The sequence below is a fragment of the Giraffa tippelskirchi genome, chromosome 9 (assembly GCF_054371585.1).
Source record: "Giraffa tippelskirchi isolate mGirTip1 chromosome 9, T2T-mGirTip1v1.2.pri, whole genome shotgun sequence".
NCBI lineage: Eukaryota > Metazoa > Chordata > Mammalia > Artiodactyla > Giraffidae > Giraffa > Giraffa tippelskirchi.
This window is the reverse complement of record NC_137283.1, coordinates 12794666-12810174: the sequence shown is the minus strand read 5'-3', so window position 1 is coordinate 12810174 and position 15509 is coordinate 12794666. Positions and strand designations below refer to the sequence as shown.

The 15509-nt window shown below is 42.7% G+C and overlaps 2 protein-coding genes across 8 annotated transcripts in view; one reads left to right on the top strand and one right to left on the bottom strand.

The window, feature by feature from the left end:
• LOC145520641 (uncharacterized) overlaps positions 1–15509 on the top strand; it is a 279274-nt gene that overhangs the window by 22612 nt on the left and 241153 nt on the right. For 4 of the 7 annotated variants that reach the window (XR_014064683.1, XR_014064686.1, XR_014064685.1 and 1 more), the window contains exons 1-2: positions 7594–8580; positions 10779–11011. The gene's annotated coding sequence lies outside the window, so the exon portion shown is untranslated. Of the gene's footprint in view, positions 1–7593; positions 8581–10778; positions 11012–15509 lie in introns of those variants that run through there. The other 3 variants (XR_014064684.1, XM_081527640.1, XM_081527641.1) reach the window with 1 other exon arrangement.
• Positions 2243–5422, bottom strand: RPL14 (ribosomal protein L14). Its single transcript, XM_081527631.1, has 6 exons — positions 5343–5422; positions 4728–4829; positions 4086–4180; positions 2937–3036; positions 2782–2835; positions 2243–2573 (listed from the first exon to the last, which is right to left on the bottom strand). The coding sequence occupies exons 1-6, from the start codon at positions 5343–5345 to the stop codon at positions 2301–2303; spliced, it is 627 nt and encodes a 208-aa protein (XP_081383757.1). The 5' UTR covers positions 5346–5422; the 3' UTR covers positions 2243–2300.

The window sequence follows — 15509 nt, the reverse complement described above, 5'->3', positions numbered from 1 at the left end:
TATTTGCGTCCAGTTCTTGACACAAGAAGCTTCTAAAATTCTTGGGAGTCTCCAAAGTGGTAGCACTGTCCTTTTTGACTGAGATGACCGTGGCTAGGGTCTCCTAACTTCAGAATGGGGATAGGAGGGCTGGTCAGCCGAGGAACAACCACGACTGTGACCATCGTGGGTGACCTGGTCACCAGCCCCACCCCCCAAACCTGCCTGGAGCAGAAGGGCTGGGGATCTAACTAATCACCAATAGCCAGTGATTTAATCAAACATGCCTACCTAACGAAATTCCATAAAAACTAAAGGGGTAGGGGGCTCTAAAGGGAAGGCAGCTTCCAGGATGAACGTAAAGGTGCTAGAAGGGTAGCAAGCTAGAGAGGGCGTGTAAGCTGTGTGCCCCTTCCCTCACACCTTAACTCATGCATTTCCATTTGGCTGTACTGAGTTACCTCTTGCCACAGGCCTGTAACAAATGTTTCCAAGTTCCTTCTCCAGATCTTCCCAAAGCAGGGATAGAACCTGCAGTGAAAGTCTCCTGCTTGGTGGGCAGATTTTTAACACTGAGCCACCTGGGAAGCATGCAACATGCCTTAGTTCAATTAACAAAAGGGGCAGTCATGGGAACTCCAATTACAGCTGCACAGTGAGAAGTACAAGAGGCCTGAGAACCTTGCAATTGGCATTTGAAGTCAGGGCAGACTCCTCTGGGGCTTCCTTGGTGGCTCAGCTGTAAAGAATCCAACTGCAATGCAGAAGAGGCAGGAGACACCATGGGTTCAATCCCTGGGTCAGTAAGACCCCCTGGAGGATATGGGAACCCACTCCAGTACTCGTGCCTTGGAGAATCCCATGGATAGAGAAGCCTGGCAGGTTACGGTCCATTGGGTCACGCATAGAGGAAGACATGACTGAAGTGAATGACCATGCACAGACCCGTTTTACCTGTGTGGTCTGTGGCTCACCTGGGCAGTTTCTATCAGATGTGCTCTAAGTAAAAATTCTTAAGGGGGAAATAACTACTTTCAGACAAGCCAAGTGAAAACTTAAGTCGCTTTGCTGTGTCCAACTCTTTGTGACGTCGTGGACTGTAACCTATCGAGCTCCTCCAACCATGGCATTTTCCAGGCAAGAATGCTGGAGTGGGTTGCCATTTCCTTCTCTAGGCATCTTCCTGACCCAGGGATTGAACCCGGGTCTCCTGCATTGCAGGCAGACGCTTTACCATCCGAGCCACCAGGAAGCCCAAAATATCCATGTCCATAGACCATACAGTCCATGGAATTCTCCAGACCAGAACACTGGAGTGGGTAGCCTATCCCTTCTCCAGCAGATCTTCCCAACCCAGAAATCGAACTCGAGTCTCCAGCATTGCAGGTGGATTCTTTACCAACTGAGCTATCAGGGAAGATTTCAGACAAAAAAGCATTCAGAACTCATGAATGCTAAGTGGAATACTAGAAGATGCAGTTCATGAACCTCAATACAGTTTCACCAGTGCCACTTTGGGTTTGGGACCTTCACAGAGTAAGGAGTACTGCCAAGCTTGAAGCCACCTGACCTTCCCAACTCTTCCTGTCCCATGTTTCAGTTCATTCAACAGGACACAATCTAAATTCTAGACATCACTCTATTTAAGCAGCACTCTGTGGCTTCCTACACACTATCCACCCACCACAGAGCCTGGCTTCCTAGTCCTAAGGTCTCTGGCAAGTCTTGTATCTTCCTGAGATTCATGCCTCCCTTCCCCCCACACCATGTTCTGGGTGGAAGCTGAAGATTCCACTTTAGACAACCCCCCTTGTCCTTGTTAGGACATGTAACCCAAAATTGGCTGTATTCCCCCTATCACAGAAACTATTACACTGTATCACTTGCCTATTAATGCCACTAAACAAAAATGAGAAATGATTGGGAACTGGAAACTAAGTAACCAACCTATTAAAATGTAGTATTTGTTCACCTACAGTGTATTTTTGTAATAAAATTTACTCTTGAGCACCAGAAGCATCTGGGATTTTAGTTATTTATGAGATGTATATTTGTACAAGGAAAGAAAATTAACCCAGTGGTCTAGTTATCATGATTTCCCATAAGAACATTACTTCGGACTTTGTGTGATGAACTGATAGTGTCTGAGTCTGGACAGAGTGGGACTCAGAAAGTCCTTCTCCAATGAGGACAGTGACAATCCTACCATCAATCTGCCTCATAAACCCAGCCCCAGCAACAAGACTTTAATCCACCGATTAAATAATTTGCCAGCATGTCAAAAAGAACCTTTATTCTGATTTGAATAGCTTCTTATGCACTCATGCTTTCTTGCCAGATGCCTTTGGAGCAGGTGCTTTCTGACCCTTCTGAGTTTTAGGAGGAGGTGCTGCCTTCTGGCCTGAAGCTTTCTGGGCAGGAACCTTCTGGGCTGGAGCCTTCTTACCCCCAGCGGTGATCTTTTTTGCTGGAACCTTGGCAGCGGCAGCAGCTGCTGCAGCTGCCCCCTTAGCAGCAAGGGCTTTCTTGGGAGAAGCTTTCAGGAGAGCTGCCTTTTGAAGTTTTTTAACTTCTATCTTGATTAGTCTGTTCCTCTGAAAAATTTCAATAAAAATGTTCATCACATATGCATACAAAACTCTTACCCATCTTATATGTATGGATATGTAGGTCGGTACAGGAGACCACCCTTATAACATCTAAGACTTCTATGAAGTCAACTTTGTGGTCTATAAACTTAAGCAAACAAAATTATCGGACAAATAAATTCAGGGCTGGAATACAACAATCACAAAAACTTACCATTTTCCTTGCCTTCATGACTTTGTAACGATCAAAATCTGTCATCTTGGCTTTCTGTGTTTAAAAAAAAAAAAAAAAAAAAGAATTCTGTCAAACCACCTTCCAATCCTCTAAAATCAGAAAATGTCCAAATTCAAATGACTCTAAATCATTACCTTTTCTCTGGCTTCAATCTTCTTGGCCCACCTAGTGGCTGCCCACTTTGCATTGATATCTGCCTTCTCCCAGGCTTTCCGGACATACTTCTGGCGGGCACTAGAAAAAGCCAAGAACAAAGATTTAGGAAATCAGCTCTGAGGTCACACAGATTCAAGGACAGCTTTTCATCCTCTAAAAAAGCACAAGATAAAAAAGCAGAAGGAAAATGCCGCAAGAACCCTTGTCTTTTCTACTTCCAGTTCTAGTTGTCTCTGTAGAAAACAGCACAAGGCACAATGTTATCTTCCACTTGTTCCAACAGTGTTCACTGGGCCAGGATGTCTTATATCCTCAAAACACACAATTTCTTAATAAAAATATGCAAACCACTCCACTTTCTGGGTTTAAAAATCAATTCTAATAATGTGCATATATCACTCAAACAGTGGATGAGTAGAAAGCAATTTCCTTTTCATAAAGAATATAGTTGTTTCTTATGCCTTGTTTTATTCTGTACAGTAATGCTTAAAGATTGTGTTCAAATGCCATAAAATGGAATTATAACCACTTTGGAATTTCTTTCAAACATCAAAATCCAGTATGCTTAGAAAGTAAACCAGTCATAGCACAGGTTACATTGCCAACAGTTGTCACCACACAACACACCAGTTTTTAACTTCTATAACCTACACCAAGTCAAGAATCACAGAATGACTGTCTTAATTGCTCATGAATAGCCAGGAATAGAACCTCTTTGGTGGCTGTCATAAGGAGATGATATTATGTTAAATATTAGCTGACACATATGAAAAATTCAACTAATGATAGTATTTTTTGTTCTAAAGCTAAAATTGACTAACACATGTTCAGGGAACCACACATATAGAAAGTTCTTTGTTGTGTAAATCCTGAAAGAAAGGGATACAAGAGAATGTGAAATCTGGACAAAGGGAAAGCCAGAGAACCACAAGATCGCAGGGGATTTTAGCAGTAAATAATGTCTACTTCTACAATGCAAATCTCTCTTCTAAATGGCTCTCACTCTCACACTGCTTACTATATTCTCAAGAAAAAAACAAAATAACCAACAACATTTTTAAATGAAATTAAGCAAACTTTTACTAGTATTAACAAAACTGTGGAAGGGGTGATAGTTGGATAGTTACCTGTGTGGGAACTTGAGGATGAAGTCAGTGAGCTGCATACATTTGAAAGGCATAGCTTGTCTCCTTACTTGAGTGCAAGGTCCATCCACCAAAGCCTAGAAGACAAAAGATCAAGGATCTCAGTATAAAAACGTAACAGCATTCAAAATGCAGATGTCCTACATAATATTAGTCTTTTCAGAATCATCAAATTCTTATATTTAAATGCTTTCTTAAAGGTTAAAAAGACCTAGCAGTAATAGTTAAGCATAGAACCCAACATATAGTTTTGTGTTTAATCCCTCCATTTCCCACAAAAAAACGATCTTTGCTCAATCTCTTAGTTTGTGGTGCTTAAGTAGACAACAGGAAACAAGGGCTTTCTAGGTGACAGGCTTTGTTCCAAACTCGCTTTGAACATAATGATTACATCTCGCCAACGTTTTAGCCCACCTTTAGTTTAAAACTGCCTAGTTTAAGAGAAGCATTACTCAAACCCAGCAATACAGGTCAATTCAAGCCTCTGCTCTGTAAGCCCTATTTGCGCTGGCTGTTTAATTAAACTACCACCCACAGTACTCCTGTCTTAAGAGGGCCGTTGAAACCATTACCATTGTCGTCTACACTGCCATGTGAAGCCGTGACCCTTTTCCTTACACTTACCCTGTTTTGATCAATAACATCTACAATCGCGACCAGCTTCCCGGCATGAGGCCCAAAGGAGACGTAGGCCACCCGGCCAACCTCTACGAAGCGCCTGAACACCTAAAATTGGGAGGCGGGGGGAGAGAGAACAGCGAGACTGATTAAATTACGATCCAGTTTGCCAGTCTTTGCAATTTAAAGATAGTGTGGCTAAAAACAGGAGAAAAGAATGTTGAGGAAAACAGGCCGAAGTGCCATGGAACAATCAGCATGGGCGAAATCCACAGAGGGAACGGTGGCAAGTCAGGCTCCCGCTGGCCTCCAGGTCTACGAAGCCAGCAGGGCCAGACCACCATCCCCTGCCCTGCTTCGGCCCCGGCGGCGCAACGATACGGCGGAGGCGGCCACAGCGCGCACGCGTGGCCCAGCGAGCGCCCGGCCTGCCGGGCCCTCCACGCGCTCCTTGGGCGCGCATCCTGAAAGCTCCCAACTCTTGTGTCTTGCCCACCCGGGGAACCTAACTGCACGATACCTAAGTTCCGTTGAGCGCCGCTGCTCGCCTCCGGCCCCCAGCCCAGGCAAAGCTGGAGCGGCTCAGGGGTCAGATATGCAGCCCGCGCCGGCGATACTCACCATGTTGGCGGCGTTCGGCGAGAAGGAAGAAGGGCCGCCCAACCCTGCGCATGTGTAGAAGGCTGCTCCGCCCCGGTAGTGAACAAGTCGCCGACGTGGGCACCGATTGGTTGGGACGTACGCACGTATGCGCCCACATGCTCACTGGGAAAACATGGCGGTGTCTGCCGGAGCTTTGCTGTGCTTTCGCGGTTGGGTTTCATGGGCTTGGCTTAGTCGACACCGCGCGTGAGCAGCTATCTCTTAAGACTTCAGGGTGCAGAAGAGCACAGAAGCTGTGCTTTCCTTTGTGACTGTTTGCAGTCCTTTCGACTTCATGTTTTAACTTTCTTCCATCTTTTCTTCCACTACTCGTCTGTCTAAATGTTACTGATATCTTAGTACAATTTTTTTCTCTCCGTAAGTGACCCCATTAATTTTATTAACCTTTCTTAGGTTAAGTTAAAACCTTAACTTCTATTAAAGTTAAAAGAATTCAAACTTTACAGAAAAGTTACAAAACAAGTATAAGTAATTCCCGTAAACATTTCACTTCGAGTTCCCAAATGTTAACATTTTCCTATTGCTTAATATTTTTTTTGACCCATTTGAGAGGAAACTGCAGACATGACTTTTCTTTACACTTAAATGTAATGTTCCCTAGAAACAAGGGCATGACTTTACATAATCAGTACAATAGTCAAATTCAGTAAGTTAATAATAGTCATATATATGTCTATATATGTATGCATATATACATGCATGTATATGTATACACACTTAATGTATGTATATTTGTATTATTTGGGGTGTGCCTCAAGGCTTGCAGGATCCTAGTTCCCAGACCAAGGGTCCAGACTCTTGACCCAGAGTGAAAGCCCAGAATCCTCACCACTGGATCACCAAGGAATTCCCACGTGATTTATTAATTTGCCCTCTTTATTTAACTATTAGCAATTGTTCCATTTATGTTATTCCCAGCAAATAAAAAAAGTCTTCCGGGCCTATGATCTTGTGAAGGGTTACAACCTGCATTTTGTTATGTGTGGTCTTTTAAAATCCGTAATAAACCTATCCTTGTCGTTCATATTACTGACATTTAAAAATACAGGCTAGTTGTTTTATAGGTCTCAAGTATATGCTCTGTAATTTCATTTACAGAAAATTCAAATCAGGCAAACTAATCTATGTTAGTAGTCACTTTGACCCCTGGTGCAGGCAGCAGTGGCTTGCAGGGGGAAGCGGGGTTTTTGAGCTGCTGGTGAGTTTCTTCATCTGGGTGTTGGTTACATGCGTGTGTTCAGTTTGTGAGCGTTCAAATTTCTACCTTTTTGATTTGTGCATTTCTTTCCCCCAAATACGTTTCCTAGCTCTACAACCAGAAAACCTTGATCTGCAGTTCTGCAGAGGAGCAAGGATTTGCATTTAATAAACAAGCTCCCCAAGTCGTTCACTGAATACTTTGGGAAAGACTTTGGGATTCCCCAGTTATTTTTCTCGAGTTCACTAAATGATTATGTCACACTTGTTTGAAGTACTCCAAAAGTCCATTTTTTCACCACATAATCCAGGGGTCCCCAATTCCCTGCAACCCGGACTCACAGCAGGAGGGGAACAGTTACCTTCCCCGAAACTGATCCCTGGTGCCCAAAGGAATGGGGACCGCTGACCCCATCTACAGGATAAGGTCCTAACTCCCCAGCAATTCCAGGCCTCCATAGTCTAATCCCAACCCCTTCATAGCTTTTTCCTCTCTGGGCATTCTGCCTCCTTTACCCCTAACATCGCAGTAGGTACAAGTTTCAGGACTTTTCATGTCATCAGCCCCCTCTTCCTAGAATGTGCTCCCCATCTTTCTGTTTGAAAAATGACAACGCATCCTTGAAGCATTTTAACACGCCTTCCCAAGCAGCCCCAGGCAGTTTTCAGGTTTCTTCGAAGCTCCATTAAAATGCAAGATAACTCTCCAAGCAAGCCTTTCCTGCCTCGCGACGTCAGGGTCGTCCAGAAATGAGCAAGAGCATTTCATACAGTTACACCCTCGAAACAAGGAAAAAGAAAACGCACGCTCCCAGGTCTGGTTGGCTGGTTACGTCCCTTCCGGGACGCCCAATCGTCTCGTCCAATCACCAGGAGGAAGGGCAACTCGAGGAGGATGCCAGGATCCAAGATGGCGTTCTGGCCCCATCCGGTAGTTTCCTCAGCCTCTCCCTACGGGGCCACGCCCCTGCCGTACGCCGTTCCTACTCGTCCAATCACTGAGAGGGAAGGCGGGTTAAAGCCGGCGCCCCCGAGAAATATGGCGACCGCAGAGCGTTGTAGAGCCCAGGTGTTTTGTCAGCGTGAGGTGTCTTGGAAACTGTGTTTCCTTTTAAGCCGCGCGCCCTAGTGCCTATTTGTGACAAGAAGTGAATGTTAAAGGCGAGGCGGGCGCCCTGCTTCGGGTTTCAGTTTGAGGCTGAGAGCAGAGGAGTCAATGGTAACCCACTCCAGTACTCTTGCCTGGAAAATCCCATGGATGGAGGAGCCTGGTAGGCTGCAGTCCACGCGGTCGCTAAGAGTCGGACACAACTGGGCGACTTCACTTTCACTTTTCACTTTAATGCATTGGAGAAGGAAATGGCAACCCACTCCAGTGTTCTTGCCTGGAGAATCCCAGGGACGGCGGAGCCTGGTGGGCTGCAGTCTATGGGATCTCACAGAGTCGGACACGACTGAAGTGACTTAGCAGCAGCACCAGCAGAAGCAGAGGAGTACTGGTCCTGGATCCAGGCCGCCGGTTGCGGGAGTGGGCGGCAGCTTGTCCCCTTCCCCCTAGTTTCCACAATACCTGCGAATGTCAACGTGGCCAGAGCTGTGTACCTGTACAGCTTCAGCTGAGTAAATGTGTCTCGAGTTTTTTATTCCCCTCAGTCATGAGGGATGGAAGCATCAGTTTAGCAGAGGAAATGTTTGTCTGGGACTAAAAAGAGGGAAAAAAAATCTAAGCCCGTTCCAAGAAGTGAAGTAAAAGCCACCAAGTACCGTGACAACCTTGTTCCTGTACCCTTTCTGGGATATGAACTCATCCCCATTATAATGAAACTGGCATGGTATGCCTACCTGGCATATTATATTTAGGGATGAAAAATGCATATTACAGTCAAGTGAAAAAACTATACCACCTAACAGTTGAGAGTTATGTTGTATTTGGTGGCTTTTCTGAGGACTTAAGATTGGAAGATAGCCTCTCAGATCTCTCTGAGGGACTACTGAAGAGGTAAGGGAGGAGCCAGGATACACAGAGGAGTTTTGTAATAAAACCTGTCAAGTTCATGAATTTAGTGCTTTTTTATGTATAGGAAAATGCAAGAGTGTGGGCTCTTTGCAATTATCTCTTTGATAATGGGCTCCCATGGTGTCTTAGACCATGAAGAATCTGCCTGCAATGTGGGAGACTGGGTTCGATACCTGGGTTGGAAAGATCCCCTGGAGAAGGGAGTAGCACCCCACTCTAGTATTCTTACCTGGAAAATTCTCTGCGTAGAGGAACCTGGTGGGCTGCAAGTCCATGGGACTGCAAAGAGTTGGACATGACTGGGCAATAATTTAGCTATTATAGCTATAGTGTATTATAGCTGTAGTCTGTCTAGGGGTGTCTAGAAACAATATGCTGTTCTTTTCTCTGTCGTGATTCCCCTCTGGGTGCATAGTTGGGGTAGTTACAGTAATTGATGACTGCAACATCCTTTGTTACTGATATGGCAGCATTTGTCATTCACACATGTGTTTAAAATTTTTTTCGTATTTGAACCGTGGAAGCTGAACAAGACAGGGTCCAAGCCCCATCAACGTAAGACCACCAGGAATAAACCTGTAGTACAGCAAAGTCATATCTCTTGATAAAATTATAATGAAGGACACTGCACACCAGAGACATTATGGGACATATAACCGAACGAAAGAATGAGGTAGAGTTGTAGGATTGTGGGGATGTGAAGTTTAGATGAAATACAAGTGAAATATTGCTTTGACAAAGCAGAGCAGAATTTTCTAAAGTGATCAACATCAGCCCTAAGACAACAAAACTGACCCATGGTCCTGTTTTTTTTTAAATGTTGTCCAGAAACACCCTTTCTAAATTGAAATTGTTTCATTCTTACCGATAAAATGTAAAGCACAAGGTTTTCCAGACGCTCTAATTTTAGACAACAGAGTTTCTCAATGAGTAAGAAAATAGAGGTCACTTAAAGAAGAAAATTAACATGACTCTTCACAGATGTAGCATTCATTGGCAGAAATATTGTTTTCCTATTTACTATATTTGTATCTGGTTTTCCTGCACAGTGAATAGTTATGCAGATTTTACTTTCTGAGACAGAGCTACTTTTTAATTAACAGAAATGTTGATGATATACAGGGAGGTATCCTGAGGGTTTCATCCATGGGGAAGTTTTAAATGTTTTCTGTTGCAAAGCGGGAGGTAAACTCACAAACCACAGGAAATTACACATCCATTGATGAATAAAATGTCCATCATGAGGAGGACATTGGCCTATTAAATCACAAGAATCTAAGTAATATCAAATGAAGCTTACTTACTAACCCAGTGGTTCCTCACTTCTGACTTCCAGTTCACAAAGAAGCTGACAGGCTCTGAAGTGGGTTGGGACTCTTGGGATGTAATGCCCAGTTTTTTTTGTTTTTTTTTTAGTAGTACACGTTTGTCCAATTCCCCAAATGCCTGGATGAAGTATTTTTGGTCTGTGTTTTCTGTTTAACAACCAAGGAGGTAGTGTTGGTTTCTGTGCCAATACAGACTGGTCCAGTGTCAAGAAATTACTTGGGAAAATATGGTGATTGATAGATCAAGGGGATTGGCATTTGCAAACTATTATACATAGAATGGATAAATAATAAGCGTGTACTGTATAGCACAGGGAACTACATTCAATATCCTGTGCTAAGCTATAATCTATAATATATATATTCTTTCATTTCTACTATATTTTAGTATAGTTTATTATATAAACTGTAAAGAAAAATAATATATGTCATAGTTTACCACAGGATATTGAAAAAATATATGTATTCTTTTTCATTATACTTGGCCATAGGATATTAAATATAGTTCCCTGTGCTATACAGTAGGACCTTATTATCATACATACACACACATACACACATACACACATGTGTAACTGAATTGCTTTGCTGTGCAGCAGAAATTAACACTAAGTCAACTATACTTCAGTAAAATAAATTTTAAAAAAATACTTGGGAAACATATCAGAACATAGTAAGGCCACAGCAAAGCTGGAGGCTTTTGTTGCCCTTGAGTATTAGAAGTTGTTGCCAAAAGGTGTCATGATCTAAAGTAGACCATTAAACTCACTTTCTGTGGGAGATAGAATATTCTGTCGCATAGAAGGCTCACTAACACCAGGATTAAATATGCACTCTCACATTATATTACAGGATTGGACCCAGTATTGAAAGAGAACATTAGCTATGTACTGCATGGTGCTCTGGAAATAACTGAATAAATACAGAATGAACTGATAAGCTAATAAGCCTTCAAATTCAGAACAAGCTCCCGGAGCAGGTAAAAGCAGCTGAATTCTTGAGTGTGATCATAGATGGGAACACTGGTATCTCTTCCAAAGAAAATCTTCCCCGCTTTGTGTGGTGTTTTCACCAGAGTAAGGAAGGTAAGTGGAGCTTTGTTAATATCTAATTGACTTTGTAGAGGCTGTTGACATGACAGAATCTCCCAACCTAACGATTCTTGTAGAGAATAGCAGCCTGGGGTTTACCAAAGGAATTACTGTGGGGTTTTGATGATCAGAGGGTGATCTCATGAGTAGCCAGCTGGAAGAATTTGTTCTTGGCTTCTAAGCTACAGGAGCTGGACTCAGGTATTATTTGGTCCTGTGCAGTGGAGTCAGTCACCGACTTCTAGACATTATGGCCAAAGTCGTGGTACCTCTAAAAACATTCTCAAAGCACTTCTCATCTCACTTGGGTTTGATGCAGGCATCGCTGAAAGAATGGGGTGAATACTGGGAGGAGGAAGAGAAGTGGGACATTGTGATTTATAAGGAAAATATTTATTTGGTCATTCAGATGGCTAAAACTTGGAATTGCCTAAATGTTGAGAGTGATAAAGGTGTCTTTTTTTTTTTCTTTTTAACTCAGCTGTATTTGTTACAACTTTTACAGGTGTCTCTTGTTATGTTAATAAGGTGACTTTTAAAAGTAGTATGGGGGCCAGTTGCCTGTAGAACCAACTCTGTGATTAGAGGGTTGGAACTTTCAGTCCCACCCTTTGATTTTCAGGAAGAGGGGGAAAGGGTCTGAGATTTAATTAGTTGCCATCATTTCCTGTGCCAGCATTAATATAACCTTCTTCATTATGGTCACTGTTTTAGCCACTATACCTGTCCATGTCCCACCTGGGGGTGGATAGGATCAGAATCTGTCAGAGGCATTCTGGAAGGAAACAAGAGCTTCGGCTGCCCCTAATGGTATTCCTCAGGACACCTAATATGCATAAGGTCTTGGATGACTTTGACCTATATTTACACTGACAGTTCAGTTCAGTTCAGTTGCTCAGTCATGTCCGACTCTGTGACCCCATGGACTGAAGCACACCAGGCCTCCCTGTCCATCACCAGCTCCTGGAGTTTATTCAAACTCATGTCCATTGAGTCAGTGATGCCACCCAACCATCTCATCCTCTGTCATACCCTTCTCCTCCTGACTTCAGTCTTGCCCAGCGTCAGGGGCTTTTCAAATAAGTCAGCTCTTCGCATCAGGTGACCAAAGTATTGGAGTTTCAGCTTCAGCATCAGTCCTTCCAATGAACAGTCAGGAATGATTTCCTTTAGGATGGACTGGTTGGATCTCCTTACTGTCCAAGGAACTCTCAAGAGTCTTCTCCAACACCACAGTTCAAAACCATCAATTCTTCTGCGCTCAGCTTTCTTTATAGTCCAACTCTCACATCCATACATGACTACTAGAAAAACCATAGCTTTGACTAGACATATTTTTGTTGGCAAAGTAATGTCTCTGCTTTTTAATATGCTGTCTAGGTTTGTCATAACTTCTCTTCCAAGAAGCAAGCATCTTTTAATTTCATGGCTGCAGTCACCATCTGCAGTGATTTGGAAGCCCAACAAAATGAAGTCTGTTTCCACTGTATCCCCATCTATTTGCCAGGAAGTAATGGGACCAAATGCCATGATCTTAGTTTTCTGAATGTTGAGTTTGAAGCCAACTTTTTCACTCTCCTCTTTCACTTTCATCAAGAGGCTCTTTAGTTCTTCGCTTTCTGCCATAAGCGTGGTATCATCTGCATATCTGAGGTTATTGATATTTCTGCTGGCAATCTTGATTCCAGTTTGTGCTTCATCCAGCATAGCATTTTGCATGATGTACTCTGCATATAAATTAAATAAGCAGGGTGACAATATACAGCCTTGACGTATTCCTTTCCCAATTTAGAACCAGTCTGTTGTTCCATGTCCAGTTCTAACTGTTGCTTCTTGACCTGCATGCAGATTTCTCAGGAGGCAGGTAAGGTGGTCTGGTATTCCCATCTCTTGAAGAATTTTCCACAGTTTGTTGTGATTTATACATTGAAAAAGCAAGAGAGTTCCAGAAAAACATTTACTTCTGCTTTATTAACACTGACAGTGGCTGGAATGTTTTCTAAGTTGCTGAAATATATGGGTACTTGGAACTTGCCTCAGGGCAAATGTGTCTGCTGAGCATGTTTCTGAGATTTGCTATCTGTTTTATAAGATCGTCTTAGGAAATTCCCTGTTGTCCAGTGGTTAGGACTCAGCACTTTCACTACTGTAGCTGAGTTCAGTCCCTGGTCAGGGATCTAAGATCTCACAAGCTGCATGGCGCAACCAGGAGAAAAAAAATTGTTTTAAAAAGAATTTCCAGTGTAAATGGAGTTTGTACTTGTGCCAGAGGAAGTAGTGTTACCAGCAAATTGGCAATACCTTTGTTCTTGTGCTCCCAAAGAAAATAATTCAATTAACAGACTTAGCACAGTTTTAAGCAGCCAAAGTTTTATTTTAAAAAAAGCAAAAGTATGCTTCCAGAAAAGGAGAGCAGGCCAAATGGAAACCAGAAGCAGGACTGCAATGGATAGTGCTGGGTGTTTTAGAGTGGTGATCCCTCCTTGTGTCCTGTGTTATTTAACAAGTTGATCGACAGCTTGTATATAATTAGCTTATATAACTTTTCTCCTGGTGTGCAGGCATTTACCCGTAAGCACCCAAGTGAGACCCATTTGCAAAGAAACAGGAAAACAGTAGAATAGGAAAGACTAGAGATCTCCTCGAGAAAATTACAGATACCAAGGGAGCATTTCATGCAAAAATGGGCACAATAAAGGACAGAAATGGTATGGACCTAACAAAGCAGAATATTCTAAGAAGAGATGACAAGAATACACAGAAGAACTATACAAATATGACCCAGATAACCACATGGTGAGATCACTAACCTAGAGCCAGACATCCTGGAATGTGAAGTCAAATGGGCCTTAGGATGCATCAATACGAACAAACCTAGTGGAGGTGATAGAACTCCAGCTGAGCTATTTCAAATTCTAAAAGATGATGCTGTTAAAATGCTGCACTCAATATGCCAGTAAATTTGGAACACTCAGCAGTGGCCACAGGACTGGAAAAGGTCAGTTTTCATTCAAAGAAAGGCAATGCCAAAGAATGTTCAAACTACCGCAAAATTGCACTCATCTCACATGCTAGCAAAGTAATGCTCAAAATTCTCCAAGCTAGGCTTCAATAGCATGTAAACCGAAAACTTTCAGAAGTTTAGGCTGAATTTACAAAAGGCAGAGGAACCAGAGATCAAATTGCCAACATCAACTGGATCATCGATAAAGCAAGAGAATTTCAGAAAAACATTTACTTCTGCTTCATTGACTACGCTCAAGCCTTTGAGTGTGCGGATCACAACAGACTGGAAAATTCTGAAAGAGATGGGAATACCAGACTACCTTACCTGCCTCCTGACAAATCTGTATGCAGGTCAAGAAGCAACAATTAGAACTGAACATGGAACAACGAACTGGTTCCAAATTGGGAAAGGAGTACGTCAGGCTGTATTTTATTACCCTGCTTATTTAACTTATATGCAAAGTACATCATGTGAAATGCTGGATTGAATAAAGCACAAGCTGGAATCAAGATTGCTGGGAGAAATATCAATAACCTCAGATACGAAGATGACACCACCCCTATGGCAGAAAGTGAAGAAGAGCTAAAGAGCCTCTTGATGAAAGTGAAAGAGGAGAGTGAAAAAGTTGGCTTAAAATTCAAAATTCAAAAAACGAAGATCATGGCATCTGGTCCCATTACTTCATGGCAAATAGATGGGGAAACAATGGAAACAGTGACAGACTTCATTTTCTTGGGCTCCAAAATCACTGCAGATGGTGACTGCAGCCATGAAATTAAAAGACCCTTGCTCCTTGAAAGAAAAGGTGTAACAAACCTAGACAGCATATTAAAAAGCAGAGACGTCACTTTATCGACAAAAGTCCATATAATCAAAGCTATGGTTTTTCCAATTGTCATATATAGATGTGAGAGTTGGACCATAAAGAAAGCTGAGCACTGAAGAATTGATGCTTTTGAACTGTGGTGTTGGAGAATACTCTCGAAAGTCCCTTGGACAGTAAGGAGATCAAACCAGTCAATTCGAAAGAAAATCAACCCTGAATATTCATTGGAAGGATTGACGCTGAGGTTGAAGCTCAAATATTTTGGCCACCTGATGTGAAGAGCTGACTCATTGGAAAAGGTTCTGATGCAGAGAAAGATTGAGGGCAGAAGAAGAAGAGGGCCACAGATGATGAGATAGTTAGCATCACTGACTCAATGGACAAGAATTTGAGCAAACTGGGAGATTGTGAAGGACAAGGAAGCCTGGCATCACAAAGAGTTGGACATGACTTAGTGATTGAACAATAACAAAAGTAGAGGGTTGGTTGGGATACTAGAACAAGGCTGGTGCTCCTACATCAGTGGACAGGGTCACTTCTGAAAAAGTAAAAGGACAGAGGCACATGGGATGGCCTTCAACTCCAGCAAGAATACTCATGATGTCTTGGCTGGCTTGATACCTCAGTATCGGAGTTCTGTGACCTACTGTGTCCTCTCA

Bases quoted from the DNA above. Each gene is read 5' to 3' on its own strand.
- RPL14 (XM_081527631.1), bottom strand. The intron at 4,181-4,727 runs GTAAGTGTAAGG...TTTGTCTTCTAG, and splicing joins ATGTTATTGATCAAAACAGG to GCTTTGGTGGATGGACCTTG. The intron at 2,574-2,781 runs GTAAGTTTTTGT...GAAATTTTTCAG, and splicing joins TCATGAAGGCAAGGAAAATG to AGGAACAGACTAATCAAGAT.